Source organism: Chelonia mydas, chromosome 6 (genome assembly GCF_015237465.2).
Source record: "Chelonia mydas isolate rCheMyd1 chromosome 6, rCheMyd1.pri.v2, whole genome shotgun sequence".
Taxonomy (NCBI): Eukaryota; Metazoa; Chordata; order Testudines; family Cheloniidae; genus Chelonia; species Chelonia mydas.
In genome coordinates, this window is record NC_051246.2 from 72,692,059 (window position 1) to 72,719,112 (window position 27,054).

A 27,054-nucleotide genomic window follows, 5' to 3' on the forward strand; every position below is an offset into this window, starting at 1 on the left:
CTGTATCTTACCCAAATTTTCCCCTTGTTTAGACCAGGTCATTTGATGAAGATGCAAAGGAGAGTCGGGCAGCTGCTCTACGGGCTGCTAACAAGTCTGGCACTGGCTTCGGAGAGAGCTACAGCCTAGCAAACCCATCTATCCGGGCTGGAGAGGACATTCCACAGCCTACCATTTTCAATGGTAAACTGAAGGGGTACCAGCTGAAAGGCATGAATTGGCTGGCCAACCTGTATGAGCAGGTATGCTAGTGCTTCTTGCAGCCATTTACACTTCCAGGGACAAATTCAATCCTGGTGTAATTCCATGGTAGCCAGTGCAGTTATACTAGGAATACATTTGGCCCCTGGTCTCTATTCCAGATCAAAAGATCTTTTATGAGGTGTAGAAACTCCTCAGTCTCGTCCCTCATATATATATACACTGCCTGTCTTTCTGCAGAAGGGAAGAGAATATTGTGTAGCTCCACCAAACAAGTATCCCTGACTTTTTAAAGAACTAATAAGATAAAATTGCACATGGTATTGGCCTCTAGATTTTTCATTTGCATATTTATGCACCGTCACCAAAACTAGACAGAAAAATGGAAAGTTTATGTACATTGTCGTTCTTTAATGCCTAGCTCAGTCTGTAAACTGGAGACAGCCTTGCATTTGAACGCAAACATGCTTTAAATTAGATTGCAAATTGCAGGCGTGCTGAGGGAAAAAATCAGGTTGGGAAATGGCTGAAGCGGTGGAAGGGAGAGATTACCAGTTCATAGAATCACTGGGGGAAGAAGATGTGGGAGGTTTCCTATGGATTATAAACAGGGCTGCCTGACTTCACTTTGGTCCCTTTGATGGCATGTGTTCTGATAGCTCTACATGTGTTATGGAAAAGTGAGGTCGAGGTATTTCCATGTGGGTTTTTTGCAGGGTATCAATGGAATTCTTGCAGATGAAATGGGTCTGGGTAAAACAGTCCAGAGTATCGCTCTGCTAGCACACCTGGCTGAGGTAAGTGGATTCTTTGTGACCTGTGTACCTGGTGGAAGACACATACTTAACGTGATTGAACTGGGTTCTAGTTGATTAATTGAATGCCTTAAGATGGATGCCTGATGGACTATTTCCTTTCAGTGTGCATATCCTTCTAAAGATGCAACTTTAAAAAGAGAATATGCATACGGAATATGCATACTTGGTATCCAGAGATCAACTCCCTTTGATTTAAGCTGAAGTCTTTTATAAAAAGAAAGGATAAAGACCCAGGGAGAGAACATGATGCAGTTTTATCTGTCCATTGATTTGTAAGACATGAACACATCAGTAGGAGGGCAACTTGAGTTCTGCTTTTTGAAGTCATTAAGCAAGAATTCCTACTTTCCACTGCTCTTTGCAGTAAGGAGCATAGTAAATCTGTCTTCTGTGCTTCTCTCTTTTGTGTGGAAGGGAAACTAGCTTCTCAGAGAGGCTGTTCTCCCCATTGTGTTGTGAGTCATGATTCTGGAAGCCCACACTGGACTTTACTCTCCCTTACTCCCTTGTGTAGGCCAGCTCATGATTGGACCTTGTGTCAGTAGACCTAGAATTCCTTGTTCACCAACATGAATGTGCTGCTATGTGAGGAAGCTCAGGTTTCCATGCCACCTTAGATCTTTTGCTTGCCAAAGTGGCAGATGCATTGAGCCCTGGGTAAGTGGCAGTAGCAATGAGCAAATAGTAATTTTCAGAAAGTGAGAGAGCGGTCACAGTTTGAATTTAGTGGTCACACATCCAATGGCTGTTTGCAGAGCAACATTGTGGATTTGAAAGGAGGCCACACTAAATGTTTAATCTGCTGAATCTAGCTGTGCATCACCCTGCTGTGTTGGTAGGAAGCTTTATTATGATCTGTATACTTCCCTCTCTTGTGAAGCCCTTGTCCTTAATTCGTCATAATGCTGCCTGAAACTGTTCCTGTTTCCCTCCAGTTGATTTGTTTTTTTCCTATACCAGAGAGAGAACATCTGGGGACCTTTTTTAATTATTTCACCTGCCTCTACACTCAACAACTGGCATCAGGAGTTTGCCAGATTCGTTCCTAGATTTAAGGTAACAAACATATATTCAGGAGACTATTCCTTTTGGCTCAGAAAACTAACTTCCTCACTCCCTTCACTCTTTGTCACATCTGGATGATCTGATCAGCTCGACGTTTGAGTGGATGTGAGGGACATGATTCTGTGATCTTGTCCCTGACCTGCTCTTCTGGAACATTCTGTTGTTCAGAACTTGAGTTCCTATCACTTGAATTCCATTACAGACACTCCCCAGGTTACGCAAAGACCCGAGTTACACAAATCCGCACTTACGGAAAAAGTTCCGTAAACTAGAAATAGGAGTTAGTTGGGGTGGTTGGTTTTTTTTTCCCCCCCGTAATGGTCAGGTATACGTTTCTGACTTACAAAAAATTTGAGTTACACAAGGCATTCTGGAATGGAACGATTGCGTAAGTTGGGGAGCCTCTGTATTTTCATTTTGGGGCAGATGTTTCTAAAAAAGCACCTTATCAGCAAAGCATTTAGATTCTGCAGTGACATAGCCATGGAGATGACACAGTTATGATTGTGCCACAATGCCAGGCAAGAGAGTGATTTCTGAATCTTCTGCATTGTCTGTAGGATTAGTGGTTTGTTGTGGGTTGTTCAAAATCCATGTCTGAGTGACAGATGGTTTAATTGTGAACTGAAACAGCTCTAAAAATTTAGAGGGAGGAAAAACTTCAGCATCGTTAAGCGAAAATAAAAAAAATTATTCAAAAAACAAGGAGAGTAATGAAGCACAAATAGTTGCATATATTAAGATAAAATAAACACGTTCTTTAAACATATTGGAGGATGAAAAATATGAGAAATAAGGAACTGCCGCAAAATAAACTATTAACAGTACATCCATGGAGAATATCTGAGTCTTGCAAAAGATAAATTGGAGGAAAATGAGATTACTGATGAAGCCAAATGAGCGATCAGCATTATCCAAAAGAGCCATCATAGTGTGAATGATGGGAAATATTTAGTGTGTATAGAGAGAGAGAGAGCTGCAAAGAGATTCAGTAGACTCATTAAAGAGCCACAGTCAGAGTATCACTGAGTGCTAAGGAAGTATGTGAATAAAACAGATAGACATAGCTATGAGTTACAGCTACAGGCAATAGAAGATTATAGATCAAATATCTGAGTCATCATCAAATATTTTTAAGTAACCAGTATTCTCCAGTAGCAAGAGGCTGATTAGAAAACAATAAATGTAAGTGCAGTTCTTTATAAAAAAAAATATAGGATAAAGAATAAAATGCAAGATGTTTAGGTGTAAAGTGGTGCACTTGAGAACAAATACTTCCAAATTTAATAGTCTGAATGCCTAGTGTTAATTAATATTGTAAAGGAGGGATCTGGGAGTATTATTTGAACTAATATTTAAATTGTTGGCCCAGTGTGCAGCAGTGCTAAAAATTGTTGGCTTATATTGATTAGCTTTTTATGCAAATCACTGATTAGGCCGCATTTGCAGTATCATGTCCAGTGTGGGTCATCCTATTTGAAGAAAGACACTGCTAAAATGGAGAGTATACCACATAAGGCAGCTAAGGTGATAAAAGAAATTGAGATTCGTGTATGTGAAAAGTGTAATAAGATTATTTGGTTTTAGTCATCTCCTCGTCAATTTTTCTGAAGTAGTTAAATTAGCCAAGGGTGGTGATTGTTGAGGTGATTGGACACTTGGGTTCAAATGAAGAGGGAAAATACTAGAAGAATTAAGAATTTACAAAGAGAGTGGACAGTTGGAAAGGACATCCAGCTGAGGCTAGAGATAAGTAATTTTGATGTATTTCACTCATGTCTGAATGTGAATGTGGCATATAGGTAAAGAGGTATGGATCAGTTTTATATGTGGGAAAAACCGGCTTCTTTTTCTGGCATTGTAGAAGTAATTTTAAATTGACTATTTTTGTCTTTAGATTGGCTGGTTTTTTTTTTTTTTTTTTTTTTTTTTTTTTCAGATGCCATTTTCCTCATCCCTGTAACAAAACAATTTTTTAAAAAGTTAAAGTTTTTAAAATGTTCATAATTTTTAGAAGTTGTAAAATATACACAATAAAAATCATAAAACTTTTCCGGCCACAAAGAGTTCATGATCTGCTTCTGATCATACATAACTATGTAGTTAATATGCCTACATTGAAACATAGGTGCTGAATTCCTTCAGGGCTATGGTATAATTCCTAAAATAAAATGCAGATCTAGTTCTGTATAATCTGACATCTGCGATCTTTTTTCAAAATGGCAGAAAGAACATTCAGCATTTAACTTAGTTAAATGCCAACCACAGGGACTTCTGTGAGAGCTGTAGAAACTAGGGATCATCACACGGGGGCCAGGAAGCTGTTTAGGCAGAGTTGTGTATGTGGTTTTGTTTGTTTTCTTCTGTGCCTCAGAAACCAGTATCCTTTTATGCTCAATACCAATTCTGTGCAGTTCCCATATCGGACAACAGATGGCAGTAACTAGTTACTCTGAATTGCTGTGGAGCTAACTGCTGAGCTCAGATCTCCCTACATGGGAAATGGCTCAGCAGGATCCTGAGTTCTAAAAGAATTAATAGAATTCTGAGGCTGTTGTGCTTGCTATTTTATTTCTTCCCTGAGGCAGTCCGGTAGGGATTACTTTACTTTTAGCCCATAGTAAAATATTGAGGCATAGCTTTGAAGCACAACAATAATTGTGCCAGTGAAGAGGGGAATTAAATACTAAGGGAACCGCTGATCATTCAGGGATGTCCAAGAGTAAGTTGCTAAATTGGCTAACAGCCATGGGCAAACTTCTTTCTACAGTGAACTAAAAGAATATCAGTATTATTTTCTTGAAAGGTCTGATTGGAAAAGGCCACAGCTGCTTTGGGGCTATTAAGGGATTCTCTTAGCAGTTTCTCCTTGAGGAACTAAGCTGCTTGAGGCTTTTGTCTGGAAGATTCTGTTCCTTCAATATATTTAAATGCTTTCATATTTCCTCTGGGTTAAGAAAGACCTTCTTTGGTGATTTCCCTTTGGTTGTTTTGGTGGGGGGGTGTGCCACTCTCTGAGGTTTATTTTGCTTTACTATGGAGAACATGACATTTACAGTTTTAGTTCAGGTATATCAATATTTGAAAATAACTTTTGTACTTTTGACTTGTTCTAGGTGCTACCATATTGGGGAAATCCCCATGACAGAAAAGTGATCAGGAAGTTCTGGAGTCAGGTAACATCAGTGTCCCTGTCCTTTTACCCTCACTTCTGCTTTTACAGAGTAAAACAGAAACTGCTGATATGTTCTACAAAGCAAAAGAATGAGTAAACATAGAGTTCTATCTTCTTCATCCCCGTCTGCTTCACCTTTTTTTTATTTATATAAATAAAGTGAAAGGACTGCCCTGTTCTGGGTAACGATGTAGGGTGTAACAATGTAGGGCACACTAGAATTCAGTCAAAGCTACTGCATTCTGCAAATAAAGCAGAGGACTTCAGTGTCTCGCATTGCTGATGGTGCTTTAATAACCCAACTCATTTTTAAAAAAAATATACCAAATTAGGGAAAGGAAAGTATAATGGTGATAGAAGATTATTGAATGGAAGTATGAGACCCCAGTACAGATGAACAAACTCTTCATTCCAATGTGTTTACATGATCCAGATGTGTCTTTCATTTTGTGGTTATAGAAGACGTTGTACACTCAGGATGCACCTTTCCATGTGGTGATCACTAGTTATCAGCTGGTGGTCCAGGATGTGAAGTATTTCCAGCGAGTGAAGTGGCAGTATATGGTGCTGGATGAGGCACAGGCACTCAAGAGTAGCTCCAGGTAATACTTGTAGCAGAAACAAAATCCTCTCTTGCCCAGGAATCTTTTGAGTTGGTAGAGAAGAGAGAGTTGGGAAACCAGGAATACATGAGTTGATAAGAGTTAAAATTTGAAAGAAAGGTTAAATTGCCTCAGGAACTGGCAGAAAAGTAAAGAATCCTTATGACATTGCATTCTATTATGTACATGTTTTTAAGGCACCCAGCAGGGAACCTCAGTTTCTCCCTTCCCCCTGTCAAGGTCCCATTACAACAGTCATTTTGGCTGAAGAAGGATTAACAAGTTCTGATGTCGCCTAGGAGGAGTGCAAGGCTCTCTTCTTTCCCTTCCCAAAAGGAATAAAGATCAAGTTAGTGCTGAACACTGCTATGTGCAAAAATTAAACAAGTAGGCTGCTACCCCAGTCGATGTAACTGCATACCTTTGGGGAACTTAGTATTCACATCCTTGAACTTACTGTATGTGACGTTTTTGATGGAAGGAAGTTACCATTTATAAGTAAAAGCTACCTTTCAAAGTACCTGACTGTACTGAGCGAGGTGTTTATATGGCTCCATCTCCATGGATTTGAATGCCTTGGTATTTGGTCATATGTACCAAACATGCAAAGTGTAATTACAAAGTAACCGTAGGATAGAAGTGGGGGTGGGGAGGGGGTTGTGGCAAAAAAATGGTGTGAAATATTTGTAACAGTCCTCCACCTCAGCCACCAGCAAAGACATTCTTAGATACTGAGTGGTCTGTGTTCATTAACAGCCATATAATGCTAACATATCCGTTAAATACAGCATTATTTATTTGTATTGTAGTAGCACCTAAGGGTCCCAATCAGGAATCAGGGCCCCATAAAACCTGCAGATTGCAGTATAGCCCAGCAACCCTATCCAGGCTTCCTTATTATAAGGTTGATGCCCATGGTGGTTCCTGTCTGTTCTCAGCTCCTGTCTGTTGTTTGTTTATTTAGTAAGGTGCTGTCTGTCTGTCTTTTCTTCTTTAATTGCTTTTTCCTAACTTTTTCTCCAAAAATTGCTACTCATATACTTCGGTGTTCCTTTTCTAAATGTGTGACAGCCCCAGAGCCAGGATTATGCACATTCATGAGCTAGCCTCTTCAGGAATTTCCCATTCTAAGAGGGCTATAACATACAATTCAACTCCCCTTACATAATGGCCTGTAAATTTAACTTTGTAACTGTGCAAAAAGTGTATGTCACCATTTACTTGGGGTACCTATTTGCTATCTTGAGGGGATGAATACTCTAGTGACTGGCCTTTACTGATAGCCAAACACTGACGTGTTACAAAGTAAATAAAAATACACCTGTTGTGTGTAAGATAAACAGTGCTAATCTCTTTATGACCTCCCATAAGAACCAAATCTCCCAATGGGGCAGAGGGAGAGTATTTATACTCTTGTCAATGTTACCCAGTGCCTTCTTAAAGAAAATCATGCCAGGAATGGGTCTGAAAAACGGTTGGTCCTAAAATGTAAATTTAATTGCTCTCCTTTCTTACTGTTTTTACTGTGGTTCATTTTTTAAAACATTTTTGTTGTTCAGTGTCCGCTGGAAAATCCTACTACAATTCCAATGCCGAAATCGACTTTTGTTGACTGGGACCCCCATCCAGAACACCATGGCTGAGGTAAGCAGGAGGCCAGCAAGAGCTGATTTTTGTTCAAAAGAGTAATTTATCCAAAGACATAAAGAATAGTGAGAGAATTGCAGTACTCCTATGTGCTTATGTGTATACTTGGGGTTTTTTCTCCATACCATGCTGTGAGCAATAACTGAGATCAGATTCAAAAGGGATAATGTGGCCATATCCTACTCATTAGGGAAGAAGTACGATTGAAGGTTGCTGATACTCAGTCATCCCTAAATCATGGGATGAGGAAAATATTACTTCTGTGCCATTTTCTTCAGCATGGTGAAGTTATTGCTCTTTACTTGGAACCACGCCCTGACATTGGTTTGAAAAGTTGCACGTATCTGGCTTCTGTCCATTGTGAAAGGAAGATGAGACCACCACTAATTTAGTCTGCTGAGCTTGGCAGAACACACTGTCATTTGGTGTGACTTGGCCCATAATGCTCTGCAATAGGTTGAGATTCATGATCATCCTGTCTAGAATTGGGATGGCTTTCACTGATTCACTGCCTCTTTGCTGCTCCTTTATAGCTGTGGGCTCTGCTGCACTTTATCATGCCAACGCTGTTTGATTCCCATGAGGAGTTCAACGAATGGTTTTCTAAGGACATAGAGAGCCATGCAGAGAACAAATCTGCCATCGATGAGAGTGAGTACTAATCACAGTAGGCTTCAGTTTCCAGTTTGCCTGCTCTAGCTGCCTATGGGTTCACCTCAACTCTAACGGTTGCATACGTGGAATCTGCCGTTCCAATACAGAGAGGCGAGTGAAGTGGCTCTGATTGATTGTCATTTGGGCTGGGAATTCTGCAGTACAGATGTTGTTGTCAGAGACAGAGACATCTTGCTTCTTATATAGAAAGAAAAGCTACTCACAGGGTGAATCAGATTTGCCTCATATTTGCTGCCTCCATTTCCTCCCCTATTCTAAATGAACAAGGAATGATATTTAAAATATTGTACATTTATACAGCTTTTATCATGAAGGACTCCTACGTGTTTTGTAGGCCTTGTATGGTATGGAGATTGTACCACTGAATAGCAGCCACCTTTTTAGTGGAAAGACAACTATTCTATTTCAGGTTTCAGAGTAACAGCCGTGTTAGTCTGTATTCGCAAAAAGAAAAGGAGTACTTGTGGCACCTTAGAGACTAACCAATTTATTTGAGCATAAGCTTTCGTGAGCTACTGCTCACTTCATCGGATGCATACTGTGGAAACTGCAGAAGACATTATATACACAGAGACCATGAAACAATACCTCCTCCCACCCCACTCTCCTGCTGGTAATAGCTACGCTACACAAGAGGTTTTAGGTGAAGTGAAGCCTAAAATACCACAAACTGGGGGGAATTTAGGTAGGCAGAATATAACTGCATGCTTTTGAATTGGGCCAGAATATCAGAGTTAAACCCTTACTTTTATGAAAAGTGCCATGAGTTTTTAATTATCAATGGAGGGTCTGAACTTCAGTTTTACTTCTCATCCAAAAGACTGCACATCTGCAATGGCACAGTGCCCTTTAGCACTGTGTTGGTTCAAGTCTGACTCTGGGAGAAATTTGCCAACTGTTAGTGATGACTAGCTTTATATCCTAATAGTATTGAACGAGCTGCATGATCGAGTATGGTCTTTACCTTTTAACAGAAATTAGATGATAATTGTATGTCCACAGAGTTCTGCTCATCGGATTGTAATACATACTATGCTATAGAAATGCATTGCCTGAGGGAGAGATTTAGGGATTCATGGAGTTATCAGCCTGTCTCAATGTGCTTATAAAAGAACCAATTTCAGTGCAGACAGATCAATCCTGTGACATGCCTGAAGGGAACTGGGTGAGCAAGAAGGGTTTGAGAAGTAACTGGACATGATATAGTTTCTGGCCATTGGGGCAGTAATCATGTTTTCTCCTTGGCATTTCAGACCAGCTCTCCCGCTTGCACATGATCCTGAAGCCTTTCATGTTGAGAAGAATCAAGAAGGATGTGGAAAATGAGCTGTCAGACAAGGTGCGAAATAAAATAATTTGGAAAGCAAGCTCTGCATCTGGCTTACTTTCAGTGCTTCCCTTCTCAGGTTTTTAGTTCATATAAATTCATATGTGGATCTGTTTATCTACAGCTGACTGAAAGATCAGAAAAAATCACCCATTCACATCCCTTTCACTTTTGCTAGCACATTCCTATTAGATCACACCTGTATTTAACTGGAGAACTTACAAGAGCCCCTTAATGACCTCCTCGTCTACAAGTAAAACCATTAATCCAAAGATTGTAAACAAACGATCCTTAAACCCGAGTAAGCTAATGGAAAAGTCAGTACATGAACTGAAGGGGACTAATACAGCATTGAAATATCTAGAAGAAACAAGAGCCCCACAGAGCACTAAAGGCAAGATCCTCTCAACGATATGAGAATTACCTAGTGTCTTTAAAAAGAATAAAATAAATACATGTTGAGTATTCCTTGTTTTTAATGCTCTGTAATTTCCCTTCCTCATTGCCTGTCTCCCCACCACCTCTTTATCTTCCTTTAAAAATGCTCCGAAGTAAAACTGCAGTGATTTGATATACCTTAGAGCAGAAGTTCTCAAAATTGTCCATAGTGTTGACCATATATACATACAGAGATTGTCTTATGGATGCCATCCCACCATTCCAAATTATATAATATCACTGTAGTAATTATAGCAATTGACTATGAAGAAAATGGGGTTCACTCACTGTTGAGATGCTTCATTGTGGCCACGTCTGGGGATTAGCTCCATTCATATCTGATGCCCTCCTTCCAAAAGTTGTTCACACCGTGTCCCCCCCTCACTCTCCAGGACTTGCGGTGCTCCTCCTTTGTGGGTTGGTCCTCCAGCCAGGTCACTGTATAGCCCTCCCCTTCTGGGGTATCAGAGTGCTGCTGGCTCAGCTGTCCGCATGCCATTCCAGACAATTTTCTGGTCCAAGGTCCCATGCCCTTTCTCCATGCCTGCTCGCTACTCCAGGTTCCAGCCTGAGCACCCTGTGTCCAGTAACTACTGTTTGCTTGCTCACAGGATCTGTTGCTATTTCTCTGGACTCCTTCCTACTTCTCTTTTCTGTCTTCTGCCATTGCAGTTTACCAGCCCAAACTACCTCCCCCAGGGCATAACTGTAAACTACTTCCATCAATCCAAACTCTGTAGCCCCAGACAAACCTTCTTTCACCCAAGGAGTGACTGCAGACTACTTCCCCTACAGCCCCCTTCTGTTCTCTGCTTCATCCCTTTATGCAGCCTCAGCCTGCTCCTTCCCAGCAGAATGTCATCAGTTAGCCTTTGTCAGTCTCTTGCTTTCTTCCAGGTGCAGCCTATAAGGTTCATTGTCCTATTTTAACCTGATCTGCCTTGTGTGGGGTGAATACCCCATAACAGGGAATTATTAGATACAGTCTCTAGTTTCTTTTAATGCAGTTTAGTAGCTGAAAATAAGTCAGCGCTGTATATGAACAGCTAGTCCATTTAAAAAAACAAACCAACTGTCGATATGGTGCACTCTTAAACAGAAACTAGTGTCCACACATAGCCTTGCACCAAAATAACGAAAGGTGTTAGTTACAATTGATTTAGTTATTTTGGTGCAAGTTTGTGTATAGACCAACTTTTAGGTCTTGTCTACACCTGAAATGCTGCATCTGCACCGCTGTAGCGTTTCAAATATAGGCACTACCTATCCCGATTGGAGGGGTTCTCCCATTGGTATAGGTAATCCACCTCCCTGAGAGACGATAGCTAGGTCAACAGAAGAATTTTTCCATCAACCTAGCGCTGTCTACGTCGGGTGTTAGGTAGGCTTAACTACGTTTTTTAGGAGTGTGGATTTTTCACACCCATGAGCGATGTAGCTGGTTCACCCTTACATGGTGTAGGCCAAGTCTTGGTTTACTAAGGGACTAATCCTGGTCCCAGTTCACATCCAGAGTAACTAGGCTGTGTGTTAAGGAGTTCGGCACAGAAGGGAATCATCTCCCCCATCCCATGGAGTAGCAGTGGAGCCACTACAGAGCTACAGTATTCTCCAGCATTCATACGCCCTCCTTTTACTAAGTAGAATTGGCAGGTGGAGCCGTGTAGGGCCTGGATCCATGGGTCCCATTCCTTCTCCTCTGAGATGTTCCTCACTTCCTCAGAATGTTCTCCATGGTCAGAGCCAGGGGAGCGACAGGGGCTTGCTGGAGACGTTGATGAAGCAGACAAGGGCTTACGGGATGATTCTTTGCTCTGACAGTGCCTTTTCCATATTGAACACCACCCCATATATGGTAATATGGGATGGCCAGGATGATCATGATGACTGGCACCTGATTTGTGACCCCTGGGTTGAGAACAGCTGCTTGGTGACATGACTTTACCATAGTACAGATCCTGGGCTACATTTTCAAAGGTGCCTAAAGATGCAGGTAGGCACATAGCAGGATATTCAAAGGCACCTAAAATCAGTGGGAGTTATGTGCCTAGGCACCATTAAAAATCCACGAGGTGCCTATTTGCATCTTTAGGTGCCTTAAATACCTTTGTGCTTTTTCTATGGTATGATCGTACAAGGGTTATATGTACTGAATCTTGATCTGGTATTTCTCTGTTTAGGGACAGAATAGGACTATAATGCCATTACTGTTTTGCAGATTGAGATTCTCATGTACTGCCAGCAGACCACCAGGCAGAAACTGCTGTACCAAGCTCTAAAGAACAAAATCTCTATTGATGACCTGCTGCAGTCCTCCATGGGCACTACCCAGCAAGCACAGAACACCACTAGTAGCCTCATGAATCTAGTCATGCAGTTCAGGAAGGTAAGGTCAGCAAAAAAGGTATAATCATCAGCCATCTTGGAAACACCATAGCAAAAAAATACTTCCTAACCCAGGCTGGTCGATTGCATGCAGCCCTCAGTTATGCCCCAACGCAGTGTAACTTGAGACCAGCAGTTCTAATATATACAATAAAGCAGAGTCCCTGCCATACAGTGCATGTGTCTGCTGATTGGGTCCCCCTTCATCACCGAGGAAATCATTCACTTGGGGAAGAAGAGGCAATAGCGGTAACGTGGTCGGGAAATAAGATTATCTGGTATCTAAACTAAGATGGACGCTCTATCAAATAGTTGTTGTTGTGTGCTCACCGGTTCCATGGTTTGAGTGAGCAATTTTTCTAAACGTTGGCTGGAAAATGCTGCATATGATTAGATTTCTATTTTTTTTTTCCCCACCCAAGCAGCTGACATCCTCCTTTTCTTACCCAGGTGTGTAATCACCCAGAGCTGTTTGAACGACAAGAAACTTGGTCTCCATTTCACATCTCCCTAAAGCCATACCAGATTTCAAAGTTCATCTACCGTCATGGACAGATCAGGGTCTTTAACCACTCGCGGGACAGGCAAGCCAATTCAACCTTCCCTTCAGCTTGTTCAGTATCTTTGATTTCGTCTCTTAAAATGTTGGCTCTCCCTCTTTTGTGCTGTTGTGATTCTGCAAGGGTTTTATGGGGCTCGTCAGTCAGTCTCCCAAAATTTTGATTTTAGACAAAACGGAGCTGGTAAAGCTTTTAGCCAGAGACTGAAATAGTCAGTAGCCTACACAACATTTCAATTTTGCTGATAGGGCTGGTTTGAGTTGTATATCGTTTTCTCTCACTATCTTGCTGGGGGGATACATCCATGAATGGATATGTAGCATTGTTTAAGTAGGTATTTGTATTCTAAATCATGTGTTAGCATGTTCCTTTGTGTTATGGCACATCTCTGCATTTTGTGCACTGTTATTTTGAGGCGGTGCTGTAAGCTCTACCTTTGTTTTTCTCTTGTCCTCCAGTTACCTTCAAAACTCCCCTTGTTGTCCTACCCTCCTTGCTGAGGAGGGCTAACTGCAGCTCCCTCTGGAGCCATTTAATGCCTTTAGAGAGATGTATGAGTGAGCTGTCACTAAAGACTAGTGTGAGACGGTTCTTCCCTAACATGGGTCCACAGCACTCTGTCCCTACTGGCTTGTAGCTCACCTGCTTCTTGTGGCACCTGCTACTAGATGACAAGTGAAACTGTTGAAGTACTTTACAGTGTTTTTATAATGTTATTCAGACTTAACTGTAGCTTTGTAAATGACTTGGGAGTTATGGTGGATAATCAGCCAAACATGAGCTCCCAGTGTGATGCTGTGACCAATAGGGTTGACGCAATCCGTGGATGCATAAACAAGGAAATCTCAAGTAGGAATAGAAAAGTTATATTACCTCTGCATTTGGTACTGGTGTTGCCTCTGTTGGAATAGTGTGTCCAGTTCTGGTGCCCACACATCAAGAAGAATGTTGATACATTGAAGAGAGTTCAAAGAAGAGCTATGAGAATGATCAAAAGAGTGGAAAACATGCCTTATAGTGATAGTCAGTTTAACAAAGAGAAGGCTAAGGGGTGACTTAATCACAGTTCATAAGTACCTATGTGGGGAACAAATACTTGATGAGAAGCTCTTCAGTCTAACAAAGGTATAACCAGAACTGATGGCTCGAAGCTGAAGCTAGACAGATTCATAGATATAAGGTGTACGTTTTTAACAATGAAGATAATTAATCTTTGGAACAATTTAACAAGGGTTGTGGTGGATTCTCCATCACAGGCAATTTTAAAATCAAGATTGGATGTTTTTCTAAAATATGTGCTTTAGTTCAAACAGAAAATATTTCAAGGAAGTTATATCAGGACATATTAGGACATCAGACTAGATGATCAGTTATCCCTTCTGGTCTTGTAATGTTTATGAATCTATAAATTCTGATTAACCCCATTCCCTGAGGTTTTTAAATAGAGCTAGCCAAGTAGTGGCTTCCCTGTTTTCTTTCATTTTATTTAGCTGTTACACATCCAATATTCAGTGTTCTCTCATAGCAGAGCCATAGTCATCAAATAATCCTTTAACTGAACAAGCAGATCAGTGCTGGTCTATACTACAAACTTATGTCTGTATAACTGCGTCACTCAGGGGTGTGGAAAATCCAAACCCCTGAGCAACGTAGTTATTTTGATCTAACCCCCAGTGTACACAGCACTATGTCATTGGGAGAAGTTCTCCTGTCGACGTAACTACAGTTTCTTGGGGAGGTGGGGTACTTACGCCAACGGGAGACCCGTCAGCACGTAGGTAGTGTCTTCACTAAGCACTACAGCCATGGTAGACAAGCCCTCAGGAAAAGTAAGACAAAGCAATTTATACTCTCTCCTTTTTCTGCTGATGATGTGTAATGGAATTAAGCTTCAGTAGAATACTGGAGGAACCTGATTTCCCTTGAGTGGCTTTTCATATGTAAGGAAGCTATCAGTGTTGATTAAGTGTAACATGATAAGTTGTGAGCATCTTCCAGTGCCTTGACAGCTAGTAATAGCTTACACCAGATGGAAAAGAGCTGTTCGAGTGCAGTCTGCTGGTTGCTGTGTTTATGGCAACGCCTGCTTAATCTTTATCTCATTCAATCATGAGAAATGTGCAGAGCAGTGTATCACATAAACCATTATTTTATAGTAAAGAATAGGATCAGCACTCTTTCCCAATATGAAAAGCAATCCAGAAATGATGTTCTGACTCATGGTTAAATTAAGTAAAATACATTGTGGCTGCTGCTTTTCATTAATTAATTATCATGCAATACTGGAAAACCAGAGGATCAGGTTTCTTAACATGAAGAACCAAATTCTGTAAACTCCTCGACAGCAAGAGGCGAGTGAAACTGTGATACTGTAACTGAAAGTCATTCTGTAGTTTGGGGTCAGAGCTTAGTACTTCTGACTTCTTGATTGAATGTGAACTAAATTACCACTTTCTTATTTTTTATTTTGTTCTGTTCATTTTCAGGTGGTTACGGGTTTTACTTTCGCCATTCGCTCCGGACCACATCCAGCAGTCTCTTTTCCATAGGAAGGGTAGGTTTACTTCCCTGGGGAAGCAGTTAAGGTGGCTAGCACACTGCAGTATGATGATGCAAGCTGTCTTGTTTGGAGGGAGAATTGGTGTAGATTAACTTCTCCCTGGGACTATAGATTCTGTGCCTCTCTGGTCACAATTAATTAGAACCTTTCAACCTTAACACTTGACATGAAGTCAACAAGCTTATTTCACAAAAAGAAAAGGAGTACTTGTGGCACCTTAGAGACTAACAAATTTATTTGAGCATAAGCTTTGATGAAGTGAGCTGTAGCTCACGAAAGCTTATGCTCAAATAAATTAGTCTCTAAGGTGCCACAAGTACTCCTTTTCTTTTTGCGGATACAGACTAACACGGCTGCTACTCTGAAGCTTATTTCAGTTGATTAATAAAAGGCAAGATAGAAGGATAATCTAAAAGAGCTCTATTTAGCCTCAACGTTCTTCTGCTCATATCTCTTGCCCTTTTAGTCCAGTTTAAAAGAATTAATACAGCTTTTGTATACTAGTTTGAGGTTTGTGAATGTTTCATAGATTCAATCTAGTGAAACCTGAAGAGCATTTTAGTACAATTTCTATAGTACACCAAGCTACATGTTCCTCTTTCCTATGGATGAGTAGGAGAATGGACAATGTGTATGGGCAATGTGTATGGACCTGAATTAAACTGAGAGACTGCTGGATCCAAATTAGTGACCAGTTGAACAGAAAACTAAACAAGCTTTGTACATTTGATGTAGTATTCCATTTAAAATTGCTATTACTAACTGTGCTAGTAAGAGAGAACCTGGTAATTAACTTGCCGAAAGAGAGGGTAGATTTTGAAAGAGGAGCAGGAGCACACTTAAGGCTCTATTCCTGCATCAAAATCTGTTAGTATGGACCCCTTAATCTGTGTGGCGTTCCATTGAAGTCAGAAGGACTTTGCGCAGCCACAGGGATGTGGGCTTCATGGGTGATCGATCGGGTGCTGTCTGTACAGCTCTTTTGCATATCCCATTGGCTACTCTGTAACTGTTAATTAGTTTTGGCTTGATAAATCTTCAGGGAGATAGATTTTTGCATTAACTGAATAGAAAAATGTAATGATGGTGGAGAGTTAAATATGGTAAGAATATGAAACTAAATGAGTGTACCCCTTCTTACATCTTTAATATTCCTCCTCTTGTCTGGCCCAGAAGCAGTGACTTGAATTCAGGGAATAGCAATCAAGGTGAAACCTTTAGCATCCTCTAAAGCAGAGGTTCTCAAACTGGGTGATGGGCCCCCCAGGGTTGGGGGTGCGGAATGTATTCTGGGGGCATGACAAGTTTTGGGGGGGGGGGAATTATTGCACACATTGTACCCATAGCAATGAATAACTAGCAAAGTTGATTCCTACAGACATATAAGGGCCTCAGATGGTGCTGTGCATTTTGACTGATTTGTTAAGCTTGCATAGCGTTATACAAAGTTGTCGCCATCTGTCCGTTAATCTGTTTGCTATGACAAGATGTGCAAATTTAATTGTAAGTATGGACCACAATCACAGTTTTGCTTTTGCTTTTATTACAATGGATCGTTGGCTCATTCGTGCAACAAGAAAAATAAACACTTCAAGTGAAAAACAAGCCAAAACTGACTCAAGTGAAACACCACCGTCACATATATCCACATATGTACTTGTGTGGTGGGAGGGGGGGGATGTAAACTACTACAAACACAAAGAAGGGGAGCCCGATCAAATAAGTTTGAGAACCACTGCTCTACAGAGATAGGTTACAGTGAGAGTTCCTGTATCATTTCACATTCTTTTTGTAATAAGGCATTTGGATGTCTAGAACCTTGGGATCAGAATTCACCCGGACTGGTCATGTATGCTGATTGTCTCCTGTATGTGGACCTGCAACAGGTGTCAGCCTTAACTTGACATTTTTGTGATCTTAGGTGCCAAGGAAGAAAGTTGTTTTTCTTTCCTCCGATTTATTGATGTGTCTCCAGCAGAAATGGCAAACCTCATGAATCAGGGACATTTAGCCAGGTGAGGAAAGTAATTCTATTCATTTAATTTTATAAAGAAACTTAGAGGAAAAGTATGTGCAGTTTAATAAGTATTTCTATAATAAACTTGCATATTCTTGGGCTATGATGAGCTATCATTTATTATTAATTTGTATTACAGTAGTGTCTAGAGGCATCAACCGAGATAAGAGGCCTGTTGTGTTAAGCATTTTGTGAACACACAGTGAGAAAGACAGTCTGTACCCCAAAGAGTTTACGTTCTAAATAGACAAGACAGGCAAAGGGTGTGAAGGAAAAGATTTGCCCATGGTGTCACAGCAGGGCAGTGGCAGAGTCAAGGCAAGAATAAAATCCAGACTTCCATAGACCACACTACTTCTCTGTTTTTATTAATTTTTTTCTTCTCTCTTTGTATATTTTAAAATTCATAGAGAATTACCCTGGGCCATAATATTGGCTATACTTCAACTGAAGTTACTGTTGCCTTCCTTCCAAGTGTGCCAGTCACAGCATGGAATGATTCTCCAAGGCACACTTGCAGGTTGATAGACTTTTAACCATGAAGGACTCCGTGCTGGATTTGCACTGTGAACTCCACTGTAGTAGACAGTGGGGCTACAGCGGTTTTCTGGCACTGACAGCAGGGCAGTGCAACCCACCAAGGCACCCAGTCAGGGCTGCGAGGAGGATGAGGAGCCCCTAGCCTGGGGTTGGGGGGTACCCTGCAGCTGAGGGATGGCTCCCACATTCCGGGCTGGTGATTGACTGAGCGGGCCTGGGAGAGTGGAGCTGCGGAGGGCTCCCTGGGTGGCTGCTGGGCTGGTGACACCTGATCCCTTCAGACACAAGAGATGCTGAGGAAGCTGTGGTCCTGGCAAGGCAGAGCAGAGACCCCATGACCAGGGCCCCAAGAAGGAGGACAAGCCCCTTGCCATTGGGGCTTGAGCCTGCTGGTGAATGATTCCTGCCCAGTGACAGAGCGATTCGGCGCCAGGGTGGCCTCCTTCACATTTGGAGGCTTCTTCTCCTCCTTGCAGTCCTGGCTGGAGGTCTTTTCTCTGCCTGCTAATACTGCAGCCTTACGTACACCTGTTTCAGCTCTCCAGCAATGCAGGGAGCCCTCTGCAGCCCCACTGTCATGGAAGTGAAAGAGCAGGGCTGCAGAGGGCTTCCTGTGCTGCCACAGGGCCAGTGACATTCGATCTCTGCAGGTGCATGGTGCCAAGGGGCTGCACTCGTTCCTGCTGTTACTTTTGGATATTTTGGGGTCGATTTCAGTGTGTCAGCTGAAATGGATTTCTACAGACATCTATCAATTTAAATCAAACCCTGCCAAGCCTGCTTAAATTAACACCCTCCTCCATAGTATTATATAAAATGAAAATTCTGAATCTTAAAATTTTGAAGTGAGCATTTTTTGCAAAATGGATTAGTACCATGCTGTTAACTGAAAGAAAATTCAACATAAAAATGAGGGCAGTGTAATCTAGATATCTTGCTTAAGTAATATGTAAGTGTTCTCGATTTCATGGTTGAGATTATTGGACCAGTCACTTCTGTTCTGTGGTTCAGTAACGTGATAAGACTTTTTCTTCTGAAGTGACAACGTTCACGTAGATCTTTGTGTAGCTCTGTACATTCTTCTTACCATGAGTATCTATATGTGCAGGTGCTTGTGGAGAAGTCAGAGAAAGGTATTAGTAAAAATGAGAAATAGTTAAATTGGAAATTGGATTGGGGGAAAAAAAACCCTGTTTCCCCAAAGCCAGATACTGTAAAAATGAAATGTTAAAGGAATAAGACATGCCAACCACAGTCCTGGTGTATCTATTTAAGTCCCCTCCACAGAGCAGTGAATAAGTGCATTTACTGTTGTTTATTTCAGATGGTTAGCTCTTTTCCTGTCTCTGAAAGCCTCCTACAGGCTCCATCACTTGCGCTCCTGGACAGATCCAGAAGGGGAGCACCCACAGAGGACTCAATGTCTGGGGAATAAAGATTTCTTGCTGGGAGTCAATTTTCCATTCTCTCTTCCCAACCTGCACAGCTGCACTTTTCTGCAGGTAAGGAAAATTTTCAAAGACATGCAGATCCTCCATTCAGTAAATACTAGCAGGCTGTAGTGAAGGGGAAACAGGGAGAACCCTTCCATCCTTCTAAAACACATGGAAGGATTGGCATGGAAATAAGCTTCCTTTTATGATGGGTGCAGTGTGACAGTTAATTATATACTACTCCCTAAGAAAAGTTAAGATCATTAAAGTGGACTTTAGTCTTTCAACGTATTTTTATATACCATACGTAGTGTATTAATAATAATTAAATAAATATATCTGCATCAGAGTGCAGATTAGCTGACTTTTAGTGCCCAGTGCGAGGCTCATCCCTTCAACCAAGTTTCAGCTTGATCTTTGATCTTGGGTAAAGTCTTTGGAAAGTTTTCCCCTTAGGGATGGCTGAATGGGGGGAAGGGTTAAGAGAGGTTCCTGCAGCCAGTGCAGGCCTCACAGTTGATGTTTCCTTTTTAAATTATGTAATGTACCCAGGCAATCGGAGCATAATAAATAAATACCCACATTTTAGTAACCCTTTTGTATGCTATACTCAGCCATTGACCAGAGGGTATCTTTTTTGCACTCAACAACAAAAATGGCGGTTGAAGAAAATCAGAGTGTTTGTGCTTGGGGCAGGGTGTCAGAGGGAGACTTGAGGGAAAAGAAACAGCACAACCTTGCCCAGTGGGGAGTGCATTGCTGTTCCTCGGCTCATGTCTGTTACATATAATATGATGCTGTTGCCAAGCTGTAGACTGAAAATGGAAAACTCTGATGCTATTGTGAGATGCAGGTCACTCGCAGAGAAAAGTGGCCATGCTGCTGATTCGGGGGATTAGGGAGCCCTCATATTGCTCTTAAGCTGTATCTCCTACATGTAATGAAGTACTAGTTCTAGTACTGGTACAGCAGTCCAGGCTGCACCTGAAATGTCTAACACATAGCGACCACAAGATATATTTATTCTTTTTTCTCATGTGCTTTGTGGTTAGGATTGTTGTGATATCGCTGGCCTGATTCTGGGGCTGTGTGCTACAGTGTGGTGCAGTATTGGGCAATATAGACTCATCAACAATAGTACAAGCAGTCTATGCAGCAGTTCAGATCAGTAATTTGAGCCCATGTACCTGGCGCTTGCTTTTGGTTAAATTTCAGATTTTCTGGCCATTTAAATCTGCATTGTGCCAAAAACTAGGCTTAACTAGCTACTTGGGGATTATTCAGCACAGGTGAATCCCCATGTGATAAAAGGTCAACATACTGGCCCCTATGCCCCTACCCCTTCCCAAGCCTGACACAAGGGTCGTGGCCGGGAAGCTATTACAGCTGCCTGATCCATAGCTGCTGAAACAGCCCTTTGAGACCATAAGCATCTGGCATAAGGTAGAGCAGGTTTAGGGCTGTTCAGTCTTGCACATGGACTAGTACCTGCTCTCCAATCCCATGATTAGGGAAATAGAGAGGTGGTTTAATACCACCTGTGCCACCCGCATCTCCTTCAAGTCTTGTGAGTACAGTTTGGCAAGTGTGAATCTAGCCCTAAATATTTTGTATCTGGACTTTCACTTATTCACTTCCATGTGAATAATTTGGGGGAGTTGGAGTGGCTCATGTGTGAATTTATGGAATGGAATGTGCCTTATTCTGGAATATTGGATGATAATCCCCAAATCTCTTTTGGGTTATGGGAGTAGGTAGGACGGATTTTTTGTGTGAGTGAGGGCAGGAAGAACACAGACAGGATGTGCTGGAGCCATGTGCTGTGTGGGAGGGAGTGCTACTTTAATACAGAGTTACTGCTCTTTTTGTGAGTAAGATGCCAAGTGCCTAGGAGCTACCATCTCCAGTGCTTGTGTGACTTTTAAGCTCTCCCTGCTGTTTTTTCAAACTTTAACTATTGCAAGCATCTGTGGACTCAGTGACTGGAATAATGTGTAAAGGGAGCTGGGGTGGATACCAGAATGTTATAAGTGCAGTGTTGCCAATTCTTGCCACGTTATCACAAGTCTCACAGTATTAGTTGTTTTTTTCTTAAAGCCACAGCTTTATTTGAAAATATGTAAATTTTTAGCTCCCTTTGCTGTGGAGAAAATCTTGAAAAATCCAAGTGGCTCAGGGGAGATTTTCAAAGGCACAAAGGGGAGTTAGATTTCAGAGTAGCAGCCATGTTAGTTTGTATTCACAAAAAGAAAAGGAGTCCTAGTGGCACTTAGAGACTAACCAATTTATTTGAGCAAGGGGAGTTAGTTGCTCAGTTTTCACTGGAAGTCTGTGAGAGTTGAGCATGTGACTCCCCTTTGTGCCTTTGAAAATCTTGCCCTCAAAAACCATGAGACAAATAAAAAGAACACCAAATTTCGTGTGTGTGTGTGTGTGAGAGAGAGACTATGTATATATATCAGTCATGATTTTTAAGCCAACTAATTTTTTTGAGTCTTAGGGCTGGCTTTAGATCAAGTGCTGCTTTTCTGCACAGGACAGGTCAGTAATGCACTCCTTGCAGTCAGTGGAAGATGTCAGTAGGGGAAATTGATGGTTCTTGCTGAAGACATTGGGCAGTCTGATATATCTTTGCCTTACTGAGTGAGTTGGACTCTCTTCTTTGTTCTGCTGGATGTGCTCTCATTCACAACTGGTATGCATTCTGTGCACCACAATCAATCTGCAATTTGGGAGCACTAACTAGTCAAAAGTACTATCTTTATTTACCTGGACAAGCTTCTTCATAGCATGATTGACAGTATTGACATAGGATCACAGTGGTTGGAGAGTGAAAATGTCTGTCTGTCGGATGATGAACTCAATTCTCTTTACTTGGCACGATACACTTAACTACTTTTCTGGTTTGTTCTTCCTCTTGAGCTTTTTTTCCCACTTCTTCCTGTGAATATTTTCTCTTTGATTAATTAGGGTGACATTTCAATCCTATAATGAAGTCAGTGTTAATAGGTTTTATAGTGCAGGCATATTGGGTGTTTTATTTTTGTAATTACTCAGGACAGCTCAGCTGCAGTCTCATTGTGAGGTTCCAGTTTTATCCAACTTTTCAACTAGGCCAGATTCTCAAAACCCAGAACCATATAGTGAATCAGATCACAGTTCATGTTTCTAAGCCAGAGTTTTTCCTGGCTTTCTGTCCTTAGCTTGAACCACTACATAGCTTGGGATCCTTAAAGTTGTTTTTTGCATTATCTGTGCATTTCCAGATAAAAGCTGCTGAATGTGTTTTACTTTATATTAAATATAAACTGAGTTCCTGTTGGACTTAATGCAAAAATCGAGTTTCCAAAATTTTGTAGCCGTCAGCCCTTCTTCCCTCACCCTCTCAAGCTTGGAAATGCTGTCACAGGACCAAGTTTTGCTTTTTGGCATTCCATACAATAACTTTTTCTCATAACTAGTCAAATGAGAAGCCAGTCATGCTCAAGAGCAAAATGTGCTGAATGTTGATTGTTACTTGTGCTTTCAAGTCCAAGTGCTATAGAAGCCAGAGAAAATGAAAGGCTTATGAGTTCATTTAGAATCTCACAAATGTCCTTAAAGCAATACAACTTGAGTAGCTAGTTGCCGGAAGTGGATTCTGCACATGAGCTCAGGAGACATGGGATAAAATCTATTCAAAAAGTAAGCAGAGCAACTGACCCACAACCCACAGCTCCCGAGACTCATGCAGTTAAATTGCCACATAGAAGATGGCGCACAAACCCTGGAAGCTGTAGTGTTGGGTAAGGTGAGAGAGCGGACAGAGCCTACAGAATGTAAAGTATTTCAAAGGGGACTGAAGAGTGAAGAAAGTTAGGAAACAACCAGAAGAAATTAGTTTGTAGTTTTAAGGTGCAAAGCCCATTATGGCTTGGGCCCTGGCTGTCCAAGAGATTGCTTTTTCCCCCCCGCACTCTCATATGCTGCTGCTGCAGTCTTTGGGATGAACAGAGATCTCAACCTAACAGTGTCTGAATCTTAAATGTCTGGGGGTTGGTAGTTAGCTATCCTCAGTGGTATGTCTTTCAACTCTGGAATTTGTTTCTTCGGCTGATCAGATGGAACCCAGATCTGTTAGTGTACAATATTAGTGTATTAGTGCACAATACAAAGTCAGTTTCTTTTCCCACCTTTTGCTGGAATGAATGTCTCTTCTTTATGATTAAAAATGATATCAACTTTTGGAAATATACAGTGTACCTTGAGTTTTGATAATTGATCCTCTGTTAAAATGAAGAATCAAATTCACAAAAGACAGATCATTCATTGAGTAGCACCTAGCTTATCTGCAGGGAGGGAGACCTTTTGTGAAGCAGTGGGGTCTTGTTTGGGCACGTCTAATTTCTCTGAATGTGAATTTTGGAGAGGGAAAGGAGACAATGTCTGTGTGGACGGAAACAGGTAGCCAGAATTTAGTTGAAGGAGAAGTTGAAATTGAAGATGCGTAACAGGTAGGAAACCAATCTTGGGCTTGGCGTGTCATATTTTGTAGCATTATCAGAAAAGCCAAGAAAAATAAGCCCCTCTAATTTTCAGTCAAACAAAAACAGCTGGGCAACCATGTGCATACGCCAATTAACTCTGGCTGTGCTGGAGTTTAGACCATGATTCATGTCTGGTTTGATGAAATATCTGCTCTTCTCCTATGAGATTCCTGTGTGGGGTTTTGGCTGAAGTACATTTTCTGGAACCCTGCGCAGCCTGCTATGGACTGCATGTGTAGTACTAGTCTCATAAACCATGAGGTGGCATTGCACTATCGAGAAGGAGAGGAGGGAAACTCTCCCTGGTTCTCACTGTGTGCTTTATAAAAACCTAGAGGCTTTGAAAGCCTATCACAGTAAAGGGTGACAAGACAGTACACACCTGGGCAAGTAAAGGTTTTTGTAGATGAGCTGAAATACCAGTTACTTTTACAAAGATATAACTGACACAGATATAATTGATATAGATAATGTAGTGGACTAATATGTCTATAAACATTTTTCTATGTACCAGAGAAATCAGATATTATTGGGAGTAGGGCCTCCTCTGTAATCATCTGTACACTTGAATTTTTAGGCTTCAGCGATACTATTTTCTCTTGGCTTGATTGTGGCCAGCCCAAAGTCAGTGGCCCATACAAGTGAGTAGCCTCCAGTTGTTGATAAACTGATTATTCGAAAACTGCCTTGCAGAGGATAGCAGTTCATAGTATGAATTGAGTTGTGTATACTTAAAAAGTTTAGTATTCATATTTGCATAAGTGGAAAAGCTATGAACAAAACCTGGATCTAAAATGGTGGGTGTCTGTCCTGAAGTATGGGTTGAGTTTGGATTGGGCTACATACATATTTAAAAATAAATAAAAGTGGATGTCTCAGCTAAATGAAAAGTGCAGAAAACAAGTGCATTTTGGTGTTGAATTCAAGGTGTATTCTCTTGATAGTGTGCTCATGTAGCTGTTACTTGTTACTCCCATTAGTATTACTATGTTGAGAATAATACAGTCCCTTTTGTACTAGAACCTGGCAAGACATAAATATCATCCAGTTCTCCAAATCACCTCTGTTTTCATGGCAAAGATGCAGTCACATGTCACTATTGGTCCAGGTGTTGTGAGTGTTGCAGCCAGCAGCTCCTCCAGGCAAAGCTGAGCCAGCCCGGGTGGGAAGTCCAGTAGTGTGTACAACAGAGGGTGCTTGTGTTACCTTTGGTAGATCTAGAGGAAGCTTGACTCTAGGGCTGAAAGGCTCTTGAGAGCTTTGTTCATTCCTCTCAGCTAGAGTATGTTGCAACTTGGGGCCTGGCTGCAATTAGTTTAAAATATGGTAATAATAATTAAAGTGGGTTTTTAGGACACACGCATTACTGTATATCTGCACTCCCTATGTGGTGTCAGAGTCCCTATCTGTGCAGTTTACAGACATCTAAATTTCATTTCTGTCAGCCATGCAAAATCAAAATAGCTGGTAAAGAATAAGCTGTTACTCAGTTGTGCCTTATTTCAGTTATGTGTGTACTGGAAAAATACCAAGTCACTTTCTTATTGCAAACCCGCTTGAGACATTTTCATGCTCCTTGGGTCTGCATCCAGGCTTAAACCAGATAAGAGCACATAGGAAACCACACAGAAAAAAAGAAAACAGTATAAACATGGAAAGTCTTTTCTCTCGTGCTTCAGGTCAACACTTCCAATTAAAAGTGTGAAATATAAACATAATCTGTCAAAGTACAAAGATAATCCAGAATCTCTTAAATATCCCTCTTGGGATTAAGGAAACAGTTTAATGCTGTCTTGAGTGACCTTGCTAATGTTAGCACTGAAATTATAATTACTTTTAATGTGTGTGTGGTTGGGCAGGTTCTCTCACATCTCCTTTTCAGAACAATATATATTATAAATATAATGTATGCTAATATGATATAGTGGGAGACAGCATCTTGTTTCCTTTCGTTTCCTCATTTGTGTTTGAGAAAGCTGGGAACGCAGTAAAGTTTAGTGAGACTGCAGGAAGCCTGTGTCCCATATCTGTTTTGCAGTCCATTTCCAGCAGAAAGAAGGCTTTTATAGCACTGCTTGGTGACTGCACCCTTGTGCCAGGTACTTTAATTCTTATTTTGTGACATTCCTCTCCCCCCCCCCCCCCCGCCCCTTTTGTTCTTGGCTTAGTTGCACAAGGGTATGTGATCCATCCTAGAGTTGTATCTATGCCATGTCCTGTAACCTTACTCAGTTCCTTCCCATGTATGTGAATCTGATGGGAAGCTAGTTTTCCACTGTGTCTGATATATCTACTGCCTGCTCCAATCATAAATATTTAATGGCAGCACGTCATGGAATTCAAACAGGGACACTTCTCTTGTGACTGTCTCATAATTTGTGTACAGATAACATGGAGAAGTAGACTCTGTATTAAAAGTCTCTTAATGTTCTTTGTACACATGCGTACAAAATATAATTTGGTTTTCCTTATTTGAGATACCGTCTTAGAAGTCTTTCCTTTGTTTTTTCCTGTTTCTAATTGGGCTGAAGCCAACATGGCTTGCTTTTTTATATCAGTGCCCAAAGGAGACTCAAACAGTGAAGATGTGCTGTGGAAAGTGTGTATCAGAGGAATTAATATTTTTTTAGCTAATTGTTGCAATACAGTATCCTACGCTCCAGGCTTTGCATGGAGAGAAATTCCAGTTTCCCACCACCTCATCCCCAACTCTCTCTCTCTAGGAAATAAAAAACAAAAACGTGCAACAGCCAGAGCTGCAGCCAGTATTCCAGTGCTTGCTGTCAAAGAACTTGCTGAGAAATTCCTGACCCTGTTCAAATTACGTAAAAGAAGAATCAATCCAGTCTAGACTCAATCAGATTGAGGGGCAGGAATTGAGTCAGGATGTGTGAATTTGCTTGGTGCCAGCTTAAGGCCTGGAGCTAGACTGATAGCAGCTGCAACACTGCTTTCATAGATGGGGCTGATTGAGTGTACTTGGAGATCTGCGGTGACAGAAGGGCTACTAGCATAGATTGACCATGAAGACAGTTACCCTCATTGTTTTTGAGAGTTTTAAGTTATTGAGCCATGAGAATATTTT

General features: G+C 41.2%; 1 protein-coding gene across 1 annotated transcript in view; it reads left to right on the forward strand.

Moving 5' to 3' along the window:
- The window catches only part of INO80 (INO80 complex ATPase subunit), a 129,401-nt gene that overhangs the window by 48,537 nt on the left and 53,810 nt on the right, over nucleotides 1-27,054 (forward strand). Inside the window, exons 12-24 of the mRNA XM_037900465.2 lie at nucleotides 33-242; nucleotides 918-998; nucleotides 1,980-2,075; nucleotides 5,201-5,260; nucleotides 5,719-5,861; nucleotides 7,421-7,505; nucleotides 8,042-8,159; nucleotides 9,437-9,522; nucleotides 12,167-12,334; nucleotides 12,784-12,917; nucleotides 15,380-15,447; nucleotides 17,375-17,468; nucleotides 19,335-19,512. Coding sequence (XP_037756393.1) covers nucleotides 33-242; nucleotides 918-998; nucleotides 1,980-2,075; nucleotides 5,201-5,260; nucleotides 5,719-5,861; nucleotides 7,421-7,505; nucleotides 8,042-8,159; nucleotides 9,437-9,522; nucleotides 12,167-12,334; nucleotides 12,784-12,917; nucleotides 15,380-15,447; nucleotides 17,375-17,468; nucleotides 19,335-19,512 — 1,521 coding nt within the window. The remainder of the gene's footprint in view (nucleotides 1-32; nucleotides 243-917; nucleotides 999-1,979; nucleotides 2,076-5,200; nucleotides 5,261-5,718; nucleotides 5,862-7,420; nucleotides 7,506-8,041; nucleotides 8,160-9,436; nucleotides 9,523-12,166; nucleotides 12,335-12,783; nucleotides 12,918-15,379; nucleotides 15,448-17,374; nucleotides 17,469-19,334; nucleotides 19,513-27,054) is intronic.